Genomic DNA, 24766 nt, shown 5'->3' with positions numbered 1-24766 from the left:
TAGGAGGAGGCAGCAATAGGAGGCATTGGGAGACAGCAGAAGGAAAAGGCAAGAGGACATAAGAGGAGGTAGTATGAGGAAGAAGAAGGGGAGCAGGAGAAATGGAAAAATGGATGCAAGAAGAAGAAAGGAGAAGGAGGAAGAGGCAAGAGGAGCCAAGAGATGGGAATAAGAGGCTGTACAAGAATGCAGAGGAAGAGAAGGGAAGGGCAACAGGGGGCAAGGAGAGGCAAGAGGAGGAGGAGGAAACAGGAGGCAAAAGAAGGCAAGAAAAGGCAAGGGGAGGAGGAGGAGGAGGCAAGAGGAGAAAAGAGGAGGGAAGAAGAGGCCAGGATGACACAGAAGTAAAGGAGGGGGAGGCAAAATGAGACAAAAAAAAAGAGGAAAAGGAGGAGACAAGAGGATGCCACATGATGTAAGGAGAGTCAATAGGAGGAGGAGGTGGTGGAAACATGAGGCGTCAAGCTAATGGTAAAAGAGGAAGCAAGAGGAGGTCACAGTAGGCCAGAAGGCCAAAGAAGGAAGAGGCAGGAGGAAACAAGGAAAAGCGGAAAAGGAGGAGGCAATTGAAGGCAAGAGGAGGCAAGAGTACAGAAGAGGAGGAAAGAGGAGGACGAGACAAGAAGAGCACCAGGAGACAAAATGAGAAGGAGTGGCAGAAGAAAGCATGATGTAACAGCTGATGAAAGGAAGAAGAGGAATGAGAGGAGAAAAGGGAAAATGCAAGAGGAAGGAGACAAGTAGGTAAGAGTAGTCAGGAGGAGAGAGGAGAAGAGAACAGGAGGATGCAGAGGAAGAGAAGGAAAAAGGCACCTGACGCAAAAGGAAGAAGAAGGAGGCAGCAGGATTCCCCAGGAGGCAAGAGGAGGCAAGAGGAGGAGGAGAAAAGAGGAGGCAAGAGGAGGGCAGAGCAGGAGCCAGAAGGTAAAGGAGGAGGCAAGCAAAAGCAAAAAATGATGAGAAAGGAATATGCGACATGAGCTTGCAAGAGGCAATAGGAGGCGGAGGAGGAGGCAATGGCCGAGAGCAGGAGGAGGGCAAAAGAGGAGGCGTGAGGAGGTGAGAGCAGGGCAGAAGGCAAAAGAAGGAGGAGGCAAGCAAAAGCGGAAAAGGAGGAGGCGCGAGGAGGGCAGAAGAGGCGCGAGGAGGAGGAGGCAATAGGAGGCAATGGGAGGCGCGAGGAGGAGGAGGAGGCAAAGAGAGGAGGCTTAGAGAGGAGCAAAGAGGAGGAAGAGGCAAGGGAGGCTGAGTAGGAAAAGGCAAGAGGAAGAAGAGAAGTAGTCCGTAGGATGGCAGAGCAGGGAAGAGGAGGCTTGAGGAGGCTGTGGAGGAAGAGAAGGCCAAAGGCCGCTGAGGCAAGGAGAGGCAAGAGGAAGAGGAGGCAAGAGAGAGCAAGAAGGCGTCAGCAGAGGAGTAGGAGGTAAAGAAGGAGAAGGAGAGAAGAGGAGGCAGCAGGAGGCAAGAGGATGAACAAGAAGAGGAGGACAGAGCGGAACAGAGGAGGCCAAGGAGGAGGAGGCAAGAGGAGGTAAGGGCAGGAGACAGCAGGATCCCGGAGGTAAACGAGGAGTAGGCAAAAGGAGGCAAGAGGAAGAAAAAGAGAAGAAGGCTACAGGATGCTGTAAGGCGCAAGAGGAGGCAAGAAGATGTCAGAGGAAGAGGAGTGGTAGGAGAAGGAGGGTGGAGGTGGTGGAGTCAACGGGAGCAACGGGAAAGAACCTGAGGAGGGAGGAGGTGACTGCAGCAACAGCAGGCAACAGGAGGCAAAAGGCAGTGGCGTCTTCCTCCTCACGCCTCCTCTTGCCTTTGCCTCCTGCTCCACTTGCTCCCCGCTTCTGCTCTTGCCTCCTGCTGCCTCTTCTTCCCTTCTCCTTCTCCTCTTCCTCCTCCTCTGGCTTTCCCTTGCCTCCTTTTCTCTCCTCCTCCACTTGCCTCCTTTTGGCCTCCTTCTCCTCCTCCTCTTCCCACCACTTGCCTCCTCCTCCTCCGCTTGCCTTCTGCTCCTCCTCCTCCTCCTTCTGCCTCTTGCTTCTCTTGCCTCTTGCCTCTTCTTCCTTCTCACTCCTCGCGCCTCTCTCTCCTCTTGCCTCATCTTGCCTCCTCCTTCTCTGCCTCCTCCTTCTCTTGCCTCCTCTTGCTTCCTCGTCCTCCCCCTCTTGCTTCCACCTCCTCCTCCTCCTCGCGCCTCCTCCTTCTCCTCCTCCTCCTGTTGCCTATTCCTCTCTCCTCTACCTTGCTTTTCTTCCTCCTTTTCCCCTCGCCTACTCTTGACCCTTCTTGCCTCCTCTTCCTCTGCCTTCTCTGGCCTCCTCTTGCCTCCTCCTCCTCCTCTTCCTCTTTCTTCTCCCCCTCCTCCACCTCAGCCTCTTCCTCTTGCCTCCTCTTGCCTCGTTTCACGTCCACCTCTTCCTCCTCCTTTCACCTCCTTTTGCCACATCATCCTCTTGCCTCCTCTTCCCTCCTCTTGCCTCTTCTTCCTCCTTCTCTTTATTCTCTTCGCCTCCTACTCATCAATCCTGCTCAGCTTCCCTCCGCTTGCCTGACTGTCACTCTTCCTCCTCCTCCTCCTCCTCCTCTCTGTCTTCCTCTTCCTCCTCCTGCTCCTTCTGGCCTCCTCTTGCCTCCTCCTCCACCTCCTGCTCTTGCTTCCCCTTGCCTCCCGCTCCCTCCTCCACTTCCTCCTGCTCTTGCCTCATCCTCTTCTTCCTCCTCAGGTTGCCTCATCTTGCCTCTGTGTGCATCCTCCTCCTCTTGCCTCCTGGCTCCTCTTCCTCTTGCCTTCACTTGCTTTTCCTTGCCTGCTCTTCCCTCCTTCTCCTCTTGCCTCCGCTTTCCTCCTGCAGGAGAAGGGAAGAGAAGGAGAAGGAGGGAAGAGTCTAAAAGAGGGAGTAAGAGAAGGCAAGAGGAGGCAAGAGGAAGAGGGGGAGGATGAGGAGTAGAGAGGAAGAGCCAGGAGAAATCAGGCAAAGGAGGAGCAGGAGGAGGAGGAGGAAAGAAGAGGAGGCTGAGGAAGTGGAGGCCAGAGGAGGCAAGAGGTGTCCAGAGTTGAGGAGAGGAGGAGTGTGAGGTGGAGAAGAAGAGCGTGTGAAGAGGAGGGAAGAGAAAGGCAGAGGGGTGTTAGGAGGCAGAGGTAGCAGGAGGCAAAGGGAGGCAAGAGGCAAGGGAGGAGGAGGCAAGAGGAGGCAAGGGAGGCAAGAGGAGGCACCGGGGCAGGGCAAAAGTCGAGGCGCGAAGAGGGCAGAGCAGGAGAGAGGAGGTAAAGGAGGAGGAGGGAAGAGGAGAAGAAGGAGGATGAGGCAAGAGGAGGCCAAAGAGGAGGAGGCCCGAAGGTGCCGTAGGAGGCAAGAAGAGGAGGAGTATTGAAGAGGAGGCAATGGGAGAAAGCAGGAGGAGGCAAAGGCAAGCGGCCGTAAGAGGAAGGAGTAGAAGGAAGAGGAAGAGAAGGAGGCAAAGGAGACGACAAAAGGGTGTCAGGTGAAGAAAAGAGGAGGAGGAGGAGACGGAGGCAAGAGGAGGCAAGGTGTGGGAAGAGGAGGCGGTCGGAGGCTGCAGCAGAAGAGAAGGGAAAGGCAAGAGGAGGCAAGGTGAGGCGGCAGGAGGAGGCGTGAGGAGGAGGCAGCTGGATGGCCCAAGAGGCGCGAGGAGGCGCGAGGCAGAGTCAAAAAGGAGAGGCAAGAGGAGGGCAGAGCAGGAGGCAGAAGGTAAAGGAGGAGGAGGCAAGCAAAAGCGGAAAAGGAGGAGAGGCGAGGATGCGAGGTGAGGTAGCAGGAGGCAATAGGAGGCGGAGGAGGAGGCAATGGGCGAGAGCAGGAGGGCAAAAGAGGAGGCGCGAGGAGGTGAGAGCAGGGCAGAAGGCAAACGAAGGAGGAGGCAAGCAAAAGCGGAAAAGGAGGAGGCGCGAGGAGGGCAGAAGAGGCGCGAGGAGGAGGAGGCAATAGGAGGCAATGGGAGGCGCGAGGAGGAGGAGGAGGCAAAGAGAGGAGGCTTAGAGAGGAGCAAAGAGGAGGAAGAGGCAAGGGAGGCTGAGTAGGAAAAGGCAAGAGGAAGAAGAGAAGTAGTCCGTAGGATGGCAGAGGAGGGAAGAGGAGGCTTGAGGAGGCTGTGGAGGAAGAGAAGGCCAAAGGCCGCTGAGGCAAGGAGAGGCGCGAGGAGGAGGAGGCGAGAGAGAGCAAGAAGGCGTCAGCAGAGGAGTAGGAGGTAAAGAAGGAGAAGGAGAGAAGAGGAGGCAGCGTGAGGCAAGAGGAAGAGGGGGAAGATGAGGAGTAGAGAAGAAGAGTGAGGAGAAAGCATGCAAAGGAGGAGCAGGAGGAGGAGGAGGAAGGCAGAGGAAAGAAGAGGAGTGCTGACATGGAATTCACGGACACAGCACACGATCAATATGATCATGCACAATGTCGGTTTATTACATACACAGCTTAGTTAATATAGTTTCTTGCCTTCCTAATCATGCATAAACTTATCGCTAATTGGTTAACTATGTTTGGCAATATGCTGTTCATGCGCTACTAGTAATATTCTGATTCGTTCATAACAATAGTTCCCACGCACCGCCCGCTTCTCCCATATCTTGTTTTCAACATTGCAAGCCAATAGTTTCTTCCTCTTAATCTGCTTGTTTCATGTCTTCCAAACCGCAGTCGACCTTCGCAGCATCCTTGAATTCCTCTTGCGTTAAATGCGGATTAAGTCCACCTAGTCTGAGTCTGGGTTGCTCACTACATGTCCTTGGCTTTTCAGATATCCCACAAATCCCCCTTTTTGTTTTTGAGCAATCCAGACTCCATTCATCATACGCTCCACGGCTTTCATGAAATATTTAAAAACACATCTTAATATAAGTATAGTTAATAATAATCCCAATAATAATATAAACCCATGGATAATTAGATCTTTTCCCCAACCTGAAATGCCTAACCCAGCTAACCATGAATTAAAACCTAAAGAGCTAGTCTTTCTACAATTGTTTTATCTGCTGTCCAGAAATCTAAATCTGACTTACAATCCTTTGAATATTTTTCAATACTTCTTCAAGATGTGTGGTTTTTTTTTTTTTTTTAATATTCAAAATCATTGACGTCGTTAGCTATATCTCTGCATGCATGCCTGATGGTGGAGGAGTTACAAACATACTCCCACTCTTTACCGCCAATCAGAGTCCCCACTAAACATGTCATAAATGGGTTGCCTGCATTTGCTGCCGCTAAACAGATTGAATCTTGCCCTGTTTTATTAGCTAGAGTTACCCAAACATTTGTATGTGGCTGTACTGAAATCCATGAGTGACCACTACCAATGATGGAGAGGAATGACGTGAGAAAACCTATCATGGTAACTCCTGTTGTGGTCCCGACTCTTCTCTCCATGGTTTCACCCAGCGGCTAGGCACCCACCTCGGACCTTCGTCTGTCAAAACACAAACATATCCTTGACCTGTCATCTTAATTTCTGCAGGACCCTTCCATTCTCCAGTTTTTAAGTCACGATATCGTACTTTTACCGATACTGAATCGGTCTTCTGTATTCCCGATTGAAATGACATATGGTATATAACAATTGGAGAAGATTCACGGTCCCCTGTTAACCGTAAATAATTTAAAACATAAATCGCTTTTGCAAGACGTTCAGCAGGGGCTATTTCTCCCCCCTTTTGTTTTTGCAACAGCGATTTTAACGTAGCATGTGCACGTTCTACGATCGCCTGTCCTGTAGGAGAGTGTGGTGTGCCTGTGATTCTGCGAATGCCCCACAAGTGGCAGAAATGTTCGAATGTTTGAGAGATATATGCAGGGCCATTATCTGTTTTTATCTCTTGAGGACTCCCCAAGGCAGCGATGGCTGCACACATATGTTTTACAACGTGTTTGGCTGTTTCCCCTGTTTGAGCAGTGGCCCAGATTGCATGCGAATAAGTATCAATGCTAACGTGTACATATTTTTGCCGTCCAAACTCTGTGATGTGGGTGACATCCATTTGCCATAATTGTAGGGCTCCCAGACCTCGAGGGTTGACCCCAAGACCTAAACCGAATCCTGATTTTTGGCAGGCAGGACAGGATTGGACGATGCCTCAGGCATCTGATAGTTTTAAATCAAATTGTTTCGCCAATACTTTTGCAGATTGATGTAAAAATTCATGAGATAAACGGGCCTGCTCAAACAGGTTAATATTTTGATTTTTCCAGATGGTAGCAACCAACTTGTCGGCTATGTTGTTTCCAATCGACAAGCCTTGATCAAATTGATGGCTACGCATATGTGTCACAAAATAGTGTTTAGTGCGTTGATTCCATAAAAATAAAAGTTGCATTAATAACATATATAAGGTGTTATTCTTCAGTGATTTGATCATAGCGCGTTCCAGGTGCTGTACCATTCCTACTACGTAGAGCGAATCTGAAATTACATTTAGAGGTTTGTCGGGCCAGCGTTGAAAGGCCCATAACACCGCTCTCAGCTCGAGGGTTTGTAAAGAGTCGGCGGTATGACCTGTAAGAAGTTGATGATTCCATTGATTATTGTCATACCAAGCAATAGCAGCTCGTTTCGATTTTCTACCAGCATCAGTAAATACTGTAAGCCCTTCAACTGGTACTTCTGATCTATAAGGGATGTCTTCAAAGTCCTGATTTTGTAAAAGCGGCAAAATTTTCGTGGAAGGATAGTTATTGGTTACAGTACCTGGATATTCGGCTAAAGCGATTTGAAACATTTCTGATGTTGCTAAAAGCCAATCTAAATAATTCTGTGCTATAGGTACAAACAGGGTTTCAGGTTCTTGTCCTGTCAGATCACAAATCCTTCTTCTACCTTTGATGATCATATTAGCTAATAGTTCAATCCGTGTACAGACGGTATTTTTTGGCTGATAGGATAAAAATACCCACTCTAAAATGTTGATGCGTGGGCTATCTATTTGGATTATCAGTCCTATTAAGTGTTTTCGGTTGGGTGATGAGTTAACAATTAAAAATTGCAAAGGCAAATCACTAATTTTTCTTTGTACAACTGTTGTCAAAACCTTTTTTATAATGTGATCCAATGCCTGCTCTTGTTCCTTCGTCAGGCTTCGTCGTTCATCGGCTCTGGTTGAGGTTTCCAACAGAGGCATCAAGGGAGCTAGATCATCATTAGTTATTCCACTAACTGACCCTACCCACTGTAAATCTCCCATTAGTTTTTGAACATCTGAGAGCGTCTTAATGTCTGTTTTGAGTATGATCTTCTGTGGTCTGACTGTGCTCCCAGTAATTGTCCATCCTAAATATTGCCATGGATTTTGTCGTTGTACCTTTTCTGGAGCAATTTTAAGACCTTTTGGTTCTAACGTTTCTGTTAACCTTTGTAAAGTTCCTTCCACATCCATTTTTTCTCCAGCAATTAAGATATCATCCATATAGTGAAAAACTAGTAAAAATGGATGTTTCATTCGGAATGGTTGTAAGGCCCATGCTACAAAATTTTGACAGAGAGTAGGTGAGTGTTTCATTCCTTGAGGTAGTACCACCCAATGGTATCTTTTTGCCAGTTCCTGTTTATTGATTGATGGTACTGTAAATGCAAATTTTTCTGCATCTTCAGGATGCAAAGGAATAGTAAAAAAACAATCCTTCAAATCAGTGATGGGTAAGTCCCAATTTTCTGGGATCATCACAGGGGAGGGTAATCCTGGCTGTAATGCCCCCATATTTTGTATTACAGCATTCACCACTCGTAAATCATGCAACAATCGCCATTTTCCAGAATTTTTTGGGATGGTAAAAACGGGTGTGTTCCAAGGGCTTGTGGAAGGCACAATGTGACCTGCTTCTAGTTGTTCTTTAACTAAATTTTGTAAAATATGCAGCCTCTCCTGTTTCAGCGGCCACTGGTCTACCCACACTGGCGTTGTCGTAGTCCAGGTGAGTTTTAAGATGGGCTGCTCAACCATGGCCGCTCCTAAAAATGCTGGGTTACAAGTTTGGCTCCCATTTGGGATAATATATCCTGACCTATAAGAGCTAAAGGCAAGTGCATTACATATGGCTTTGTGGTAACAGTGGCACCGTCTTCAGAATTGAATGCTATCAGTAATCTGCTAATCATCGTGCATTGTGCCCCCCCGACTCCCACAACACTGGTAGCTGCAGGTACCAGTGGCCAATGACGAGGCCATTTTGTGATAGGGACAATAGTTACATCTGCCCCCGTGTCAATTAACATTGACAGTACTAAAGATTGTCCATTAGGATGTCTTAATGTTACCCTTTCTTCAGGTTTTCCCTTGGCAATATCTGTTGCTAATAACACATTTGGTACTCCTGTGGATCCAAAACCTCCATGCCCACATACAATTGAATGCGCTTTAGGGACACACGCATGAAATGGTATTAATTGAGCTATTTTAGACTCTGCTGGTATTTTAAGTGGTGACGTTAAGGTATATACCATAATCTTTATGGTTCCGCAGAAATCCGCATCGATGAGTCCTGGTACTATAAATACACCTTTTCGTGGTATTGAAGAACGGCCTATGAGCAATGCACTCAACCCATGCCCTAGAGGTCCTTGTTGATCTGAATCAATTAATTTAACCTCAGACGTTGTTAAGGTTATGTCTACTGCTGTTGCCAGGTCCACTCCGGCGCTACCGGCTGTGGCAGATGCGCAGCGGTCCAAGCACCCTGCACTTGTGTCTTCACGCGTGGGTGTGGCGCGCTCCACGCCGTGTTTCCCGATTTTCGACATTCTTGGGTGTCGTGATTATCTTTTTTACAATTCGTACACCATTTTTCTTTCCAACCCTCAGTATTAATTGGACTCCTACATTCTTTTTTAAAATGGCCTAGTTTTCCACAATTAAAGCACTTCTTGTCCTTTTTTCCCCCTTGCTTTTTTGATACCAACGGCTTCACTGCTGCACCTACAGCTGCGGCCATAACCGCAGCCTTTTCTTGTTCTAGCATTCGCTCAGCAGCCTCTAGCAACTGTCCTGTGCTGGATCCTCTTGGCAACACACTGAGTGCTCTTTTTGTTTTTTCATTAGCGTTATCAAAAGCAAGCATATCTAAGACCTTTACTTTCATTCCCTCATCCATATCTGGATGAGCCATAATTGCAGCGTGCAAACGATCAATAAACTTGCCGTACGATTCAGTGGGTCCCTGCCTTACAGCGGTAAAAGCAGGTCTAATTTTCTCATCATGCACGTTAATAAGAGCTTTATAAGCTAACTCCTGACTCAATTGCAATGCCTCGGTAGCAAACTGCGCTTGCCAATCAGGTCGCGTAAAAGGCCCTGCGCCCATTAACATTTGAGCCTGGATTCCGAATAACGGATCGCCTTGTTGTCGAGGTATTGAAGCTGCCCTATCACAGGCAGTTTGCCAATGTTGGAAAAATTGTAATTGTAGCGATGGTGGTAATAGCATCTGGACAATCATTCTAGAATCATATGGAGTTAATAACTGTGCTGAAAAAACGTGCTGTAATATAGATTGAGTATATGGTGATTTTAAACCATACTGAGTAACAGCGCTTTTCGCTTCTTCCAATATTTTCCAGTCCAGTGCTTCCCGTACACCTCTCCCGTTATTATCAACTCCAACAGGAAAAGCCATGGGTAAAACCTGTCCCTCTATCATGGCATCTCGGATAACACCTTTCCATCGCATTGACGGATCCCCAACTCCTCCCACCAACATCCCTTGCCCGAATACCGCCCCCCCCCGACGGTTGTTGTGGTGGCAAAGACGGAAAAGCACCAGTTTCCACCGGTGTCCTAGTTGGAGCAAAAACGTTGGGTGCTGACCGTCCTGGGTATAATGCGGACAGTGACATTGGTGGGTTTTCTGGCGGGGCCGCCAATTGCGCTTCTAAGTCTCTAGTCTTTTTATCAATTCCTGTAATTCAGCTTTCTCCTCTAGAACACCATTGTTTTCCTCCTCCTCTTCGCCACCTGGTGGCAAAGGAGGGTAAAGTGAGGTGGTCGCCACCGGTGAGGGAGGTCGATTTGGTGGATCGGCCTCATCGTAACTCGGAGGGCGGTCCGACTGTGGTACATCCGGCGATGGTGGAGTAGCCTCCGCAGCGTTTTTTTCTGGTGACTGCACTTCGGTGGCGGTGGGAGCTGCAGTTGCAGTCCCTGCTAGGATCCGGACCCCTCCTGCAACGCGGGCTGGGGTCGCTGCAGGGATTGTCGGACCCGAAAACAACATACTGGTTGCAGAGGTGGGCCCGCCCCCTGGAGTCAAAGCCGCGAATGCCGATGCAGCGACTTGCCGCTCCTCCCCTATGCTTTTTAAAGTTTCATGAATCGGTCTCCACACAGTGGGGAATTTGCTCGTCTCTTTGGATCCTTTACTTATTTCTTCCCACAGTTCTGCCCCTATTTTCTCCCATGTCATAGCATCAAAGGCAACTCCAACCGTGGGGATCAAATCCTTTCCTTTTGCCCAGAGCAATAATGCTTTCAGAGTAGACGAGTCACAACTTATACCTCTCACTGAGAGGATATGTTGGAGGAGCTTAACCACCGTTGACTCTTCTTTTGTCATGGTAGCCCCCATCTCCTCCCCGGCCGCTCACCTGATCAGGGTGAGATTCCACCTTTCGCGCTAGCGTCTCCCGAGTGCCGGGGCAGCACTCACCTTCGGCCGGCTTCCGCCCCCTCCATTCTCGGTTTCATCAGAAAATCCAACTCTGATCTGAGGGTCCCTGTTCGGGCGCCACCTGCTGACGCGGCAGTCACGGACACAGCACACGATCAATATGATCAAGCAAAATGTCGGTTTATTACATAAACAGCTTAGTTAATATAGTTTCTTGCCTTCCTAATCATGCATAAACTTATCGCTAATTGGTTAACTATGTTTGGCAATATACTGTTCATGCGCTACTAGCAATATTCTGATTCGTTCATAACAATAGTTCACACACACCGCCCGCTTCTCCCATATCTTGTTTTCAACATTGCAAGCCAATAGTTTCTTCCTCTTAATCTGCTTGTTTCATGTCTTCCAAACCGCAGTCAACCTTCGCAGCATCCTTGAATTCCTTTTGCGTTAAATGCAGATAAAGTCCACATAGTCTGAGTCTGGGTTGCTCACTACGTGTCCTTGGCTTTTCAGATATCCCACATGAGGTCACTTTAGTCTCCAGTCTCTTTGGGTGATTGCCCATCAAGCAGACACATGGCTCGGATGTTGACTATGACATCACTTCTGTCTGAGAACCTCATAGGTGCCAGCAGCAGGCACCTGACTTGGGTGTTCTGTTGTACCTGGAGGGTCTGGTTTGTTATGTCCCCGCGAAGAAAGGCACGCAGACCCTGTGAAGTATCATCTCAAATGCCATATCCGAGAGCAAACACTACCCAGAAAGAGTGAGTAAGGCCAGCTGCATACAGGGCTGAAGTAGGAGGACTGTGGCCACCCAGACAAGGGGGCTATCATCCCCCTCGGCTCAGCACTGGTGCGGCCACATCTGGACTAGGCAGAACTTTCTTTTGAGGCTGGGGACTTAGTTTGCTCCTTGCCTCTTCTTAGGTAACCAGGAGGTGCACAGTTGTCCTACACTTGGCATTGCTCACCTTCACATCCCACTGCCCCCAAGAATAGTCCTGACCCACACATGAGGGACAGGATCTGCCCTCCCATTGCCTGGAGGTGAGGGTTTGGCATTGCTTATTCATTTAAAATGAACAAACAAAAAAAGTTTCCTCAGCATCTGAGCTGCCTGCACATTCCCTTTGCCTCCCTGCAATCAGGGCCTCCAATTCTCTGCTCTAACGAGTCCCTGGGGAGGCTTTGCCAGTAATGGCCCTCAGTGGGGCTTATTAATACTTCAAGGTACTTTGGGTTTTGCTTGTGATGCTGACTCTTGGAGAGGTCTGTGCAATCTCCTCTCAGTGCCTGAAGTTCAAGGACTCAGCACAAATACTCCATGGGGCTCATTAAAATAAAGCAAGCCCTAACGAGCCATGTCTCTTCCTGTCATTTTCATCAGGTCTTCAAGAGTTGTACAGATAATTGGAGCTGTTTCCTAGCATAGTTATGGGGAAAGATTTCAAAGAGCTTCTAATAAATATGAAGTTTGCTTTTAAAGGGTATATTTTATTACTTTTCAGTTTAGAGAAGAGACGACGGCAGCATTCTCCAATAGATATTGCTGCAGGGTGTCTCCTCAGGAGGTCTGAACTGGTAGGAGAAGCTGTCCCTTGAGCTCTGACAACCTCCCACCTCACCTCCCCAACCCCACCATTTCTCTCCTTGCCCACCTGGGACTTTTCCTTACAGCAGACTTCTCCTCTGATCTCTGCAGCTGGATGGTACAGCCCCTTTGCACCATCTCCCCCCTGCTCTCCTTAGAGACCTGGCTGCACACAGGCACAGGAGGGTTTTTCCTATTTGCAAGCAAAGGAAAAGTCAAGCATGGCCAAGCTCCATAAAGAAAACAGACTCTGCAAGCATCTGCTAAGTGCAAGCTGCCTCTAATGAGGCTGCCTTTCTACAGGGGATAATCTTAGGAGAACTATTTCAGGTAGACAGATACAAAGAAGAGAGATATAAACATAATTAAAGAGTTGGCTAAGGAGACAATTAGACTGCTGCAAGACAGGCAAACTTTTAAGTCCCTGATGTCAAAGCAGCAACTGGATGGGTGAGAAGAATCTGAGTGAACAAAGAGTAAGGGGAGCAGAACACTGGAGAACAAGGGAAAGGGCTTTTGTCTAGGCAGTCTGTATCTGAAATGATGACGTTAGGAATGGTTCTTCTATCAAGAGAGGTGAAAATATATGAAAGAGAGAAATTAAATTAATAGAAATAATTTTAATTTTATTTAGTATTTTAAATTTAAACTTAATTTGAATATAAATTCAAGACACTGTATAACAGGCAGAATAGTGGTAATGAAGTGACACTGGAAGTTTGACATTTCTTTGGAATATCCCTTTTGAAAGGTCACGGGATTGGTAGAGGTCTCTTGGGAGTGAGGACAAGCCAATGTTGCAGCCATCGTTGAAAGAGGCCAAAAGTGCAACCCCGGGAACGCCAGGCTGTACAAGCTCACTTGGGGGAGGAGTGAGCCTTCCCCTGAGTGCTCTTGGGGGACATTGCTGGGCACCTCAAAGAGCAGAAGGTGTCCAAATGCAGTCAGCATGGATTAGCCAAGGGTAAATCCTGCCTCACCAACCTGATGGCCTTCCTGATGAAGGAACTGCTTTTATGCACGAGGGGAGAACAGTGGATGTCCTTTACCTCCACTCCAGCAAGACTTTTGGCATGGTCTCCCTCGATATCCTGGTACCCACATTAGGCCATTACAGTCTGGATGCGTCAACAAAGAGATGGGTGAAACACCAGTTGGAGGATGAGGCTGAGAGAGCAGTGGAGAAGGGGTCATAGCCTACCTGGAGACTCTCCTGGGCCCTGTGCAGTTTAACACCTGTATCCATGACACAGAGGAGGCAACTGTCACCACGTCTGTGGATGGCACAAAATTGGGAGGACCATTGCTGTGCCCTAGGGATGCCATTCGGGGCAAACCTGACAGGCACAAGGACTGTCCTGTCAGGAACTTCAGGAGACAGAAGACGGATAAAGAACAGGTCCTGTGCCTGGGAGAGCCTAACAGCCTGCAGTTGCAGGGCCTGGGGACTGCCTGGCTGGGGAGCAGCTCTGTGGAAAAGGCCCTGGTGGTGGTGGGGGACAGAAGGCAAAACATGACCCAGCAGTGCAACCTGGTAGCCAAGGCAGCCAGCAGGGTCCTGGAGTCTCAGCAAAAGAGTGAGGGCAGTGATTGTCTCCCCCTGCTCATCGCTCCTTAGACCACTTGTACACAACCATGTCCATTTTTGGGCCCCCACTGGGGAAGGGGAGGAGGGAGTGAGCGCCTGTGGGGCTGCTGGGCTCTTGGCCAGAGATCACCAGCACAGCGAGGGAGGTGTTGGTAAGTGGCAGGGAGTTGAGTGGAGAGTCATCGAGCTGCTGAGGGGCTGGAGCACTTGCCTGGGAGGAGAAAGTGGAGGAAAAGGCCTTGTTCAACCTGCAGAAGGGAAGGTCTTGAGAAATTAATAGTGACCTGCTGGTCCTCATGTGGAGGCTTTCAGGAAGGTGAAACCGGTCTTGTACCCATATGGCTTGGCAGGAGAATAATAGGCAATAGTCAGATGTTGAAATGAGGAAGTTTCTAGCCAGAGATAAGGAAATGAGATACCTGCAGAGCATGGGGTGCTTTGGGTTGTAAACAGAATGTAACAAATCCTCTGACTTGGGATTTCAGTCAATTGAAATTCTCAATATTTTTCATGACCAGGCCATGAGCTCCTGACCTAGCTGGAGCTGTCTGAGAATGGGCTTGGCTGAGAGACCAGCTGTGGCAAGAGCTGTGGGATTTTGTGTGTAATGGCTATCAGCAGGAAAATGTTTCCCTTTTGATTTATAATGGGAGTGGAGTTGGGTATGACTGAGCCCCAGAGGAGGATGGGGGTGACCATGCAGCAAAGGTCTGTTCTCAGGGCTGGGGTGTATGGCCAGAGATGGAAATGGCCAGTGGGTGGGACTGGTCTGGGACAATTTTCTTGGGGCAACTTCCCTGGGGTTTCAGGGAACATGGCACAGACCAGGCCCCTCTCTTCTGCACCTTGGATGCCTTGCTTCCTTCACCATGACACCTGGCTCTGCACTGGGAGTGCTGGCTGCCCCTACCCCGCACACTCACACACCTTAGCTCTGCGCTGGTGTTTTTCTCTCCCGGGCTCTTTCCAGCCCAGCCCAGCCCCTCCCCACCTCTCCCCACCTCCCCTGCCCTCTCCCCAGCCCAGCCCAGCCCAGCAGAGCAGCCCAGCCTGGGCTGGCTCCATGGCACTGCCCAGCGCAGGCTGCTGCAGAGCTCTGGGCACTCACCCCACAGCCCCAGCCCCTCTGAAGGCCACAGCAGCTGCTGGGGGGCAGACAGCGGGGTTCAGGCTCCCCATCAGCCCCATGGCTGGTGCTGGCCACAAGGGCATGAGGAAACAGAGGCTAGGCATTCTCTGGCTCTCCTGAATTCATCTTGTAGCTGATTCCCAAGCCCCAGCTGAATTTGTCCCCTCCTCTCCTGCCACCAGTCCCAGTCCCCAGGACAGCACCAGCGTCCTGGCCCTGGGGGTTCTCAGGCAGCTCCTGCAGCTCTCCACTCCTCCTTCCCTGTGCCTGCCGAGTCCCCATTGACTCCCATGGCACTGCAGAGTCCTTTTTCATAGGTACCACAATTTAGCGCTTTATTTCTGGGGGACTTAATCTTTGAGGGTGTTTCACCTTCTGAGCCTGCATTCATTCCACCCCCCAGGGCACGTAGGGAGTCCCCATCCTCTCCTCTCCTGACTTCTCCGAAGTATTTTCTAGAGACTGTGATATATGCCATCATTCCTGTCATACAAGAAGCAACCTGGTGAAAGAATGGGGAGGTGATGGACCATCTCCACTGCCACTCCAAGAAGAGAGCCTTTAAAACCAAAACACTTGGTCCAGTGGAACCCAAGGTTACCATACGCTTAACCCCAAAACCACTGAGAACAAAAGGAGAACAGAAACTTCAAAAGACCAATTCCTTGGACATTTTCTTGGAAGGAACTTTGGAAGAAGAGCCCAGCCTTCAGGCACTGCACCCAGGAGATCACCTTTAATAGAAGAGCTGAAATCTGATAGGCCACATTTGACAGTGTTGTGCAAGGGTCAGACACAACAGGATCAAACCTCCACAGAAGAGTATAAACGCAGTGAATTATCTCTAAGTAGAATTATCATGAGAGAAAAAAGCAGACTCGTGCCCTAAGTCAAACTGTGGGAAACATGCAAAGGAGGGGAGGTGGGTTGTTCTCAGTGAAACAGCACCCATTGGATCATTTTCCACAAGGCATCCTTGATTTCCTTGTTCCTCATGCTGTAGATGAGGGGGTTCATTCCTGGAGGCACCACCGAGTACAGCACTGCCACCACCAGATCCAGGGATGGGGAGGAGATGGAGGGGGGCTTCAGGTGGGCAAACACCGCACTGCTGAGAAAGAGGGAGACCACGGCCAGGTGAGGGAGGCACGTGGAAAAGGCTTTGTGGCGTCCCTGCTCAGAGGGGATCCTCAGCACAGCCCTGAAGATCTGCACATAGGACAGCACAATGAAAACAAAACACAGAAAGTGAACAAAGACACTAACCACAAGAAGCCCCTCTTCCCTGAGGTAGGAGTGTGAGCAGGAGAGCTTGAGGATGTGGGGGATTTCACAGAAGAACTGGTCCACAACATTGCCTTGGCAGAGGGGTAGTGAAAACGTATTGGCAGTGTGAAGGAGAGCACAGAGAAACCCATTGCCCCAGGCAGCTGCTGCCATGTGGACACAAGCTCTGCTGCCCAGCAGGGTCCCGTAGTGCAGGGGTTTGCAGATGGCAATGTAGCGGTCGTAGGCCATGACAGTGAGAAGATACAATTCTGCTGACATCAAAAAGACAAAAAGAAAGAGCTGGGCAGCACATCCCGTGTAGGAGATTTCCCTGGTGTCCCAGAGGGAATTGGCCATGGATTTGGGGAGAGTGGTGGAGATGCAGCCCAGGTCAAGGATGGAGAGATTAAGTAGGAAGAAGTACATGGGAGTGTGAAGGCGGTGATCACAGGCTACGGCGGTGATGATGAGGCCGTTGCCCAGGAGGGCAGCCAGGTAGATGCCCAGGAAGAGCCAGAAGTGCAAGAGCTGCAGCTCCCGTGTGTCTGTGAATGCCAGGAGGAGGAACTGGGTGATGGAGCTGCCGTTGGACATTGTGTCCCTCTGCGCATGGGGATCTGTTAAAGGAGGTAAAGGAAGGGAGAAGTTAGGGCTGACTGCTTTCAGGAAAATCTGTTCACTTTGTTACAGAACCCCCCCAACCCGCCTTTTACTTTTCAGGAAGAGCTTTGGTGAGCTCTGGTTGGTGCTGGCTGAGGGTGCCCCAGGGAGCAGGAGGCTCTGCTGGGGGCTCTGCAGGACTCAGTCCTGCCCTACACCAGTTGGTAAATAGGAACTCGATGTGATCTCAGAAGAAATCCACTCGTGATATCAAAGAGGTTTTCAGCATTGTGGCTCCCAATTCACCTGAGTGCAGAGCAGAGCTGTGGGGAGTTTGGGTTGTGCCTTCTGTTCTAGTTGCCCCAGCAGAGCTGAGGAGTGGTTTGAATGCAGCAATGCCTGGCATTTCTGCTGCACTGCAAGGGAAACCTTGTGGGTGCTGAGATTGGGCACAGGGACTGTCCCTTAGTGCAGAGTGAGGACAGCCGCTCTGTCCATCAGCCCTGCTCTCAGCTGCCCTGTGCTGGCAGCTCTTCCACCTGGAGGACTATCGCACTCGCGTGTTCCCCCCAAAAGAAAGAGGCCACTGCTGGGAGCAGAGGAATGCAGTTTCCCAGTGCAGATCTCCAACCCCCTCACCCCATCTCATGGTACCTGAGGAGGATCTCAGCTCTGCCCTCCCAACCAGGCGCACAGAGGAGTCATTACAGCTGCCTGTATGCAGCCACCCAGCAGCGTTTCAATGGCCTTAGCACCGAGGTGTCTTCTCCATGGGGCTCCTGCATAACACAGAGATGCCTTGGAAGAGCTGTGCCCTACGGGAGGGCAGCCTGCAGCCCAGCAGGACCTCCCAAGGACAGAGTCAACTGTCCTGAATTTGTTATGTCCTGAAGGGAGGGTGAGATCCCTGCCAGCCGCACCCACTGCAGTACCCAGAGCCCCACAGGTGAACAGGGTGTGAGCTGGATGCTTTTCCCCCATGGCCATATGTGCATGACAGCACACGCAGCGTTGGTGTCTGAGCTGCACTTGAATCCTCACCCCCCCACAGCAGTGAGTGTAACAGTAAGAAGAAGGGCGTCAGGGAGAAGAGGAGAACATGCCAAAGGAGCCCTGCCAGGGGAGGCAGGAGAGGGAGACACAGTCAGACCCTTGAGTTTTTCTCCTCCTTGGTGGTAAGTCTGATGGGAAGGCAACCCATGGCCAAGTCTCCATGCCATTAAGGGCAGAGGCTCTGCTGTGTGAGTGAGGAGACCAGGGGGTTGCTCCTGGGAAAGCATCGGCACTGCAGGGGATGGCAGGGAGATCCCTGAATCCCTTCTCCCACAGCATTTCTGGCAGCAGGTCTCTCTTCCTTCCTGCCCATGGCTCTGCTGCCTGGAGTTCTTCTTGGCCACAAACTGTTTCTCTGTCCCCATATCTCCTCCCTTTTCATGCTTTCAGACCCCATCCCTCCTGTTGTGTGCTCAGCTCTGCCCTGCAAGCACCTCCTGGCAGCAGGGCACTGCCCAGGGCCATCACTGTGTGTGCAGGGGCGAAGGAGCAGCTCAGACAAGTCCTAGCGAGAACTGGGGTCTTATTGCCTACTCCAGGGCAGAGAAATAAATGCCCATCTCCCACTGCCCACCCTGTCAACCAAGAGGTGAAAACTCAAAGCAGAGATTTCTTCCCTTTCAGGCAATCCCCTACCTTGACATCCCTCTTTAGAATGACCCTCTGCAAATGTCCTCCAGGTGATGTAGAAGTTTGAGCAGCCCTGAACCATGCTGCACCCTTTGGACAGCAGAACGAGCCTGCCCTGCCAAGGGTCACTGCTTCCACCCACAGATTCTCCCCACTGCTCGGAAGGACAGCCCTGGGCACCTGCGGCTTCACAACTATCTTCAAAACCCCCGAGTCGTACCCAGAAGGTGGCAGCCATTCTGCCCTGTCCTGATGGTGCAGCAGGGAAGCCCTGGTCTGTAGCCCATCCCCCTCCTCTACCTTAGAGAAACTGTGAGAATCCTCCCGAAAGATCCTATGTGCTGTGGGATGTACCAGCTTTTGCATATCCCTCCAGGAACACCAGCTACATTGTCCTGCACCCAGAGACTTACCATGTAGAGGGCTGTGAAAATCTTTCCCATGCAGTGAGCTCTCAGCATCCTCCCACTCCTGATTGCCTTTAACCTCTCTCTGCCTCACTCCTCTCCCCTCGCTGCCTGCAGGCAGTGCCCTCAGCCCTGCTGCCCTTTGCAGAGGAGCTGCTCCTGGGCAGAGCTGTCTCTCTGCAGTGCTGCCCACTTGCCAGCAGCTCCCTCCATCCCAGGAGCCCAGCCCAGCTCAGCAGCAGAGGCCCAGCCCAAGGCACCACTTTCTCTGCCCCTCTGGGCTCCCTCCAGGTGTCCCTGGGGCTCCAGGGGAACCTGCTCTGAAACAGCCTGAAGGCATCACTGATGTTCCCTCCCTCAACTTCTCCCCTGCAGTGCCATTACTCCTATTAGAAAAATAGTTGGGCATGAGAATTACTTTTTTTGTCCCATCCTTAGACAGGACACCCAGGAAGGTGACAGGGAAGGATCTAACTTCTGCAAGCTGGGAGGATGTGTTCTGTTGAGTGAATTTAGGCATTTCATCCTGGGTCCTTAGACCTGGGGCTAGAAAGACATGCAGCTCTCTTTTGCCCATGCCATATCTCTGCTTTTGCACACACGGGGTCTTGGACACTTGGTACCAGGGTTTCTTATGGCAAATATGAGCTGGCCTGGTTCCACAGCTGTGTTGCTTCAGTCCAAATGTGTGTCAGTGCCGTCAGCCAGGGGCACAGACAGGGTGAGTGGGAGCCGTTAATGTCAGAGACAGAGCTGTGATACTGATGGAATAAACTGCCAAAGCATGGTGGCAGAGCTCAGGACAGCTGGTCTTCAAGGACAGCATCCTCCAAGCTCAGCAAGGGTCCAGATCGAAACTCAGTCTGAACTTGAAAGCAGTTGAAGGGCAGCATAAGGAGTGTTTACTGCTTCAGGAACAGTTAAAGGGAAAACAAAGGTCCTGTGTGGCCAGTGCTGAATTTAGGAAGAGCAGGTGTAGATAGATGTGAGAATCTCTGTGTCCTCTTTGCCTCAGTCTTCACCAGCAAGATCTCCCAGGCCTTTGTTCCTTGAGGTAGAACTCTGGAGGAGACCAGGCAGCAGTGGATGGGGACAAAGTCAGGGGTCCCTTGAACAATCAATCTTTTACCAGTCTATGGGACAGGAGGGGCAGCATCGCAGGCAGCTGAGTGAGCAGGCCAATGGCACAGCAAGGCCACTCTCCAGCAGCTTTGATAGGTCACAGACACTCTGGGGACTCCCTGATGATGGGCAGCACCTCTACAATGCATACACCTTTCCAGAATGCCCAAATGATGAGCAAGGGAATGAAAGGCTCTGCCCCAGTGCGTGTCCACTCGAATCCCATTTCTCGGTGTCTGAAAGAGAAGGGGACTGGGTTTACCCAGGGGAGCTTGTCTCTCACCATCCTCTTTGATTTCTGTTATGAAAGGACAGGATTGCTGGATGCAGGGAGAGCAAGATGGTCTTTTACCTGGACGTCATCAAGGCTTTCAGCATCATCCCTCCAGAAATTCCTTGTGTCCAAGTTAGGACAGTATGGGCTGCATGGGTAGATAAGTAGTTTTGTAAAAAAACAGCTGGAGAGTAGTTGGGCCTGGAGGAGTGTGGTACATGCGTGGTTGTCTGCCTGGAAGCATCTAGCTAGTAGGGTCCTGCAGGGGTCTAGCTTGCAACCTGCCCTGTTTCACATCTTTTGAGTGACCTGGAGGATAGGAGAGAGTACTTTTTCATAACATTTGTAAAAGATATCCCAGTGAGGAGAGCAGGGCAGGGCTGGAGGGCAGGGCTGCCATCCCAAAGGACACAGACAGTCTAGGGGGATGGGCCAATAGGATACTCATGATATCCAGTAAAGATTCCACCAAAGTCCTGCTCCTGAAGTGGATGTAGGCCCTGAAATGGCATAGGACAGGGACTGGCTACGCGGGTAGCAGCTCCACAGGAAAGGGTCTGCTGGTCTTTGGGTTCCATTAGGCAAAAGATGAGCCATCACCAAAGACGGCCAACAACAGCCTGGGCTGTGTGAGCAGGACCACAGCCAGGACAAGTGATTCTCTCCCTCTGCTCAGTACCTGTGACACCACATCCAGAATACTTGCTCTGGTTTTGGTTGCCCGCAATGCCAGAGAGACATTGGCAAGCTGGAGGATCTGCAAATTTCAGTGGAGGGCCACAGAGATGGTCAAGGTTGGTAGCACTGGTCCTGTTAGGAGAGTCTGAGGGAGCTGGGCTTGTTCACCCTGGAGAATGGATGGCTTTGTGGGGAGGGTGGAAGAGACTTGCATTGCCTACGGTGAGGTTCCCAAGAAGACACTGTGGTGCAAGGCAGGAGCACAGGAGGCAATGAGCTGAAACACGAGAGGGTCAGGCTCAATATAGGGAGAAACTTTTGCAACATGAGGACAGTCAGACATGGGAAGCCGTTTCCCAGAGCGTGTGCGCTGCCTCCATCCCTGGAAGTTTCTCATGGATAAAACCACGAGCAACTTAGTGTGACCCTGTGTTGAGGAGGACGTTTTCTACAGATATCTAGCAAGGTCCCTTCCAGCCTGAATGACACTCTTATTCCTCACCCTTCACGTCTTCAACATGAGGGAAAGCCCTCAGGTTCCCTCTGACTGTGGAAATAGTTCACATCAGGTACAAGGCAGCAGCACAGGCACCCCAAGCAGTCCCAATGCCATCCCTGGCCTCATCTTTAAGTTACTGCTTCCCTTTTCCCCCCTCTCAAATTCTTCACTGTTCTCATTCTCACACCTTCCAAAAAGGCCAGCCTGCCCTGGCTGGCTGGGGTGGAGTTCATTGTCTTCATAGCAGCCCATAGGGTTCCATGTTTCGGATTTGTGACCAAAACTCATTTAGCTATTGCTGAACAGTGCTTAAACAACAGGAAGGCCTTTTCATGCTGTTTCTCATGCTTCCCTTCCAATAAGTGGGCTGGGCAAGAAGTTGTGAGGGGACGCAGCCAGGACAGCTGACCTCAAATGACCAAAGGGATATTCCATGTCATAGGGTATCATGCTCAGCAATAAAAGCCCAAGGAAAGGAGCAGAAAAAGGGGACATTTGTGGCTATGACATTTGTCTTCCCAAGTCACTGTTAGATGTGATGAAGGCCTGGAAGGTTTCCTGGAAATGGCTGAACATTTTCCTACCAATGGCATGAATTCCTTTTTTGCTTTGCTTGTGAAGGCAGCTTTGCTTCACTTATGAAACTTTCTTAATTCCAGCCCATGAGCTTTTCTCACTTTTACCTTTCCAATTCTCTTCCCCAGCCTGCTCTTGGGGGAGTGAGCAAGTGACTGGGTGGCTGATTAGTTACTGGCTGAGGTCAACCCACCACACTTGTTAATCCTTTTCACATTGACCATGCTTGTCTTCTTTTACATCCTCCTGTGGTGTTTCTGAGATGGTTGCTGAGGTACTTTCTACCTTGGGCAGCAAATCCATGAAACAGGTCACCCCTTACATTACCTGTAGTGTCCTGCAATTGCTCACGTTGTTATCTTGTCGGAGTGTCGGGCATCTGCACACATACCATGACATCGGAGCCACTGCCTTGCAGTGTTCCCAAAGAGAAGAGATTCAGTGGAAGCTGACGGTCTCAACATCAGGCACTCATGGGAGGAGAATTCAATCACTGGCAGCCAGGAATGTCACCTTTATTCATTTCTTCTCCTCCCAAGACCTGAGCAAGTGATGGGGAGAAAGGAAGAAAGGAGAGGGTTCCTCACTGCTTTTGCAGTCTGCACACACAGCTGAATTTTGTCCTACTATCAAAGGTTTAGTTCAGGTTAATGTTGCTACCAAGCACGAATTTTTGAAAGTGTTCAGATACCATGTGCCTCTCTTTTTAAGGAATAGAGAGTCTAGAAAAGCATCATCCAACATAAACAGCTGTCCTACAGACATGTGTGGAGAAGAGGTGAATTTTATTCATGAAGATTATTAACCAAGCAGTGCAAATCCTCAAATTATCATAAGGGGACTGAGGCACCTACATGCTGCTATGGATGTCATAGATCCACATGACACATGACACAGGATGAGTAAGACCACCTAATGAGTCATCTGGATGGATGGATGGTGCTGTCAATGAAGAAAATTAAACAGTATTGGAGAGCAGTGAGGAAAGCCAAAGTTCTGAATGAAGATCTTGCTGGAAAGAGCCAAAAGAAATATTGGGTATGGCTGAAAGACACCTCATGCTCTGGGGGTAATGTATGGAGTTCGGACGGCTTCCCTGATAGCTGATTCTCTGGACTTGAGTGGGGGCTGTGGCAGGGGCAGGAGGCAGGTTGGTGGCGGATTTTGTTTCTTGAATGACAAAGCTGTGGTTTTCTGGAGATGTCCCAATGCATGTGAGTTCACAAAAACCATCTGGCTTCACAGATTTGCTATTTAGAAGCCTTTACCCTTGTATATAAGTGAAAGCTCCCATAGGCTTGAGAGTTGCAGGGATGGGTAGCAAAAGCAAAAAGACGTACACTTCTCTACACTTAAAGTTCAGGTGTTCCCGGGACTCTCAGGAGGCATCGCATACCGATTCCTGGATTCAGGGAGCTGGTCAAATGTCTCTTCTCTTTTTCCGCAATGATGGCTTCAATGCCTGGCTTATTTGTAAATTCTGTACGTGGATGCCGTCATTTCTTGAGCAACTGAATCTGAAAGGATTAACACAGTAGGCTGTTATTTTTGGAGGGTATAAGGAGAGTAAAAGAGAAGAAGCTGGCTTTGGGCAAAGGAGAGGGGAAACAAAGGATGTGGTGAGGGCTGTTTGGGGACACCTGTGAAGCAGCCCTGAACCTGATGTGAATGACTTCTGGGGTCAGGGAGAACCTGAGAGCTCTCCCGAATTGGAAAACATGAAGGGGAAGGAAGGACAGCATCATTCAGGCTGGAAGGGACCTCGGGAGGTGTCTGGACCAACCTCCTGCTCAAAGCAGGGTCAGACAGAGTACTCAGGCCTTTATCCAAACACATCTTGATCCCATTCCAGGACAGAGCCAGTGCACGCTCCCTGGGAAACAGCTTCTACCACTTGACTATCCTTATGCTGGGAAAGTTTCTCCCTCTATCTAGCCTGACCCTCTCTTCTTTCAGCCCATTGCCTCTTGTCCTTGTGTCATGGACATGAGCCTGACTCCATCTTCCTGGGAATTGTGCGATGCTGCTACATGTTTCCCACAAGATTCTCTCTACTCCTGTCTGAACAAGCCCAGCTCTCTAAGCCTCTTCTCACAGTACAAGTTCTCCCACCCCACTGACCTTGGTGGCCCTCCACTGACCTGGCTCCAGTTTGCCCAGGTCTCTCTGGAATTGTGGGATGGAAATAGGAGTATATTCTAGCTATGGTGTGAAAAGTGCTCAGCAGACTGGCTGTGCTCTGGCTCCTACAGCCCAGGATGCTGTTGGCCTTCTTTCCTGATTGCTCCTCTTTTGCCTAATGGAACCCAAGGACCACCAAAGCCTTTCCACAGAGCTGCTGCCACCTGGGCAGTCCCTGGTCCGTGCCACTGCATGGGCATAGTCGACCTCAAGGGCACAACTTATTGGCTATCTTGAGGTTCCTATTGGCCCATTACTCCAGCTTGTCTTTGTCCTTTGTGATGGTCACCCTGCCCTCCAGTGCAGTGTCTGCTCTCCTCAGTGTGGTGTCTTCTACAAATGTTATTAAAATACACCCTCTCATCACCTCCGGTTCATTAAAAGCCCGTTAAACAGGGCAGGTGGCAGGACAGACCCCTGCAGGACCCTACTAGCTAGATGACTCCAGGCAGAGTACCACACATTGACCACATCCCTCTGAGCCTGACCATCCATCTGGTTATTTATGCATCTACTTATCCAGCCAGGCAGACCAGAATATCCTAATTTGGGCATGAGAATATTGTGGAGAGGT

At 50.1% G+C, this 24766-nt stretch overlaps 1 protein-coding gene across 1 annotated transcript; it reads right to left on the bottom strand.

Annotated features, from left to right (window-relative positions):
* Positions 1-15836: 15836 nt before the first annotated feature.
* On the bottom strand, positions 15837-16766 carry LOC309603823 (olfactory receptor 14A16-like; the record flags this gene model as incomplete). Its single annotated transcript, XM_082338726.1, has 1 exon — positions 15837-16766. The coding sequence occupies one exon, from the start codon at positions 16764-16766 to the stop codon at positions 15837-15839; it is 930 nt and encodes a 309-aa protein (XP_082194852.1).
* Between the last annotated feature and the right edge of the window lie 8000 nt (positions 16767-24766).

This window comes from Platalea leucorodia, assembly GCF_965183815.1.
Source record: "Platalea leucorodia genome assembly, contig: HAP1_HAP1_SCAFFOLD_205, whole genome shotgun sequence".
NCBI lineage: Eukaryota > Metazoa > Chordata > Aves > Pelecaniformes > Threskiornithidae > Platalea > Platalea leucorodia.
This window is presented reverse-complemented; position numbering and strand designations above follow the sequence as displayed.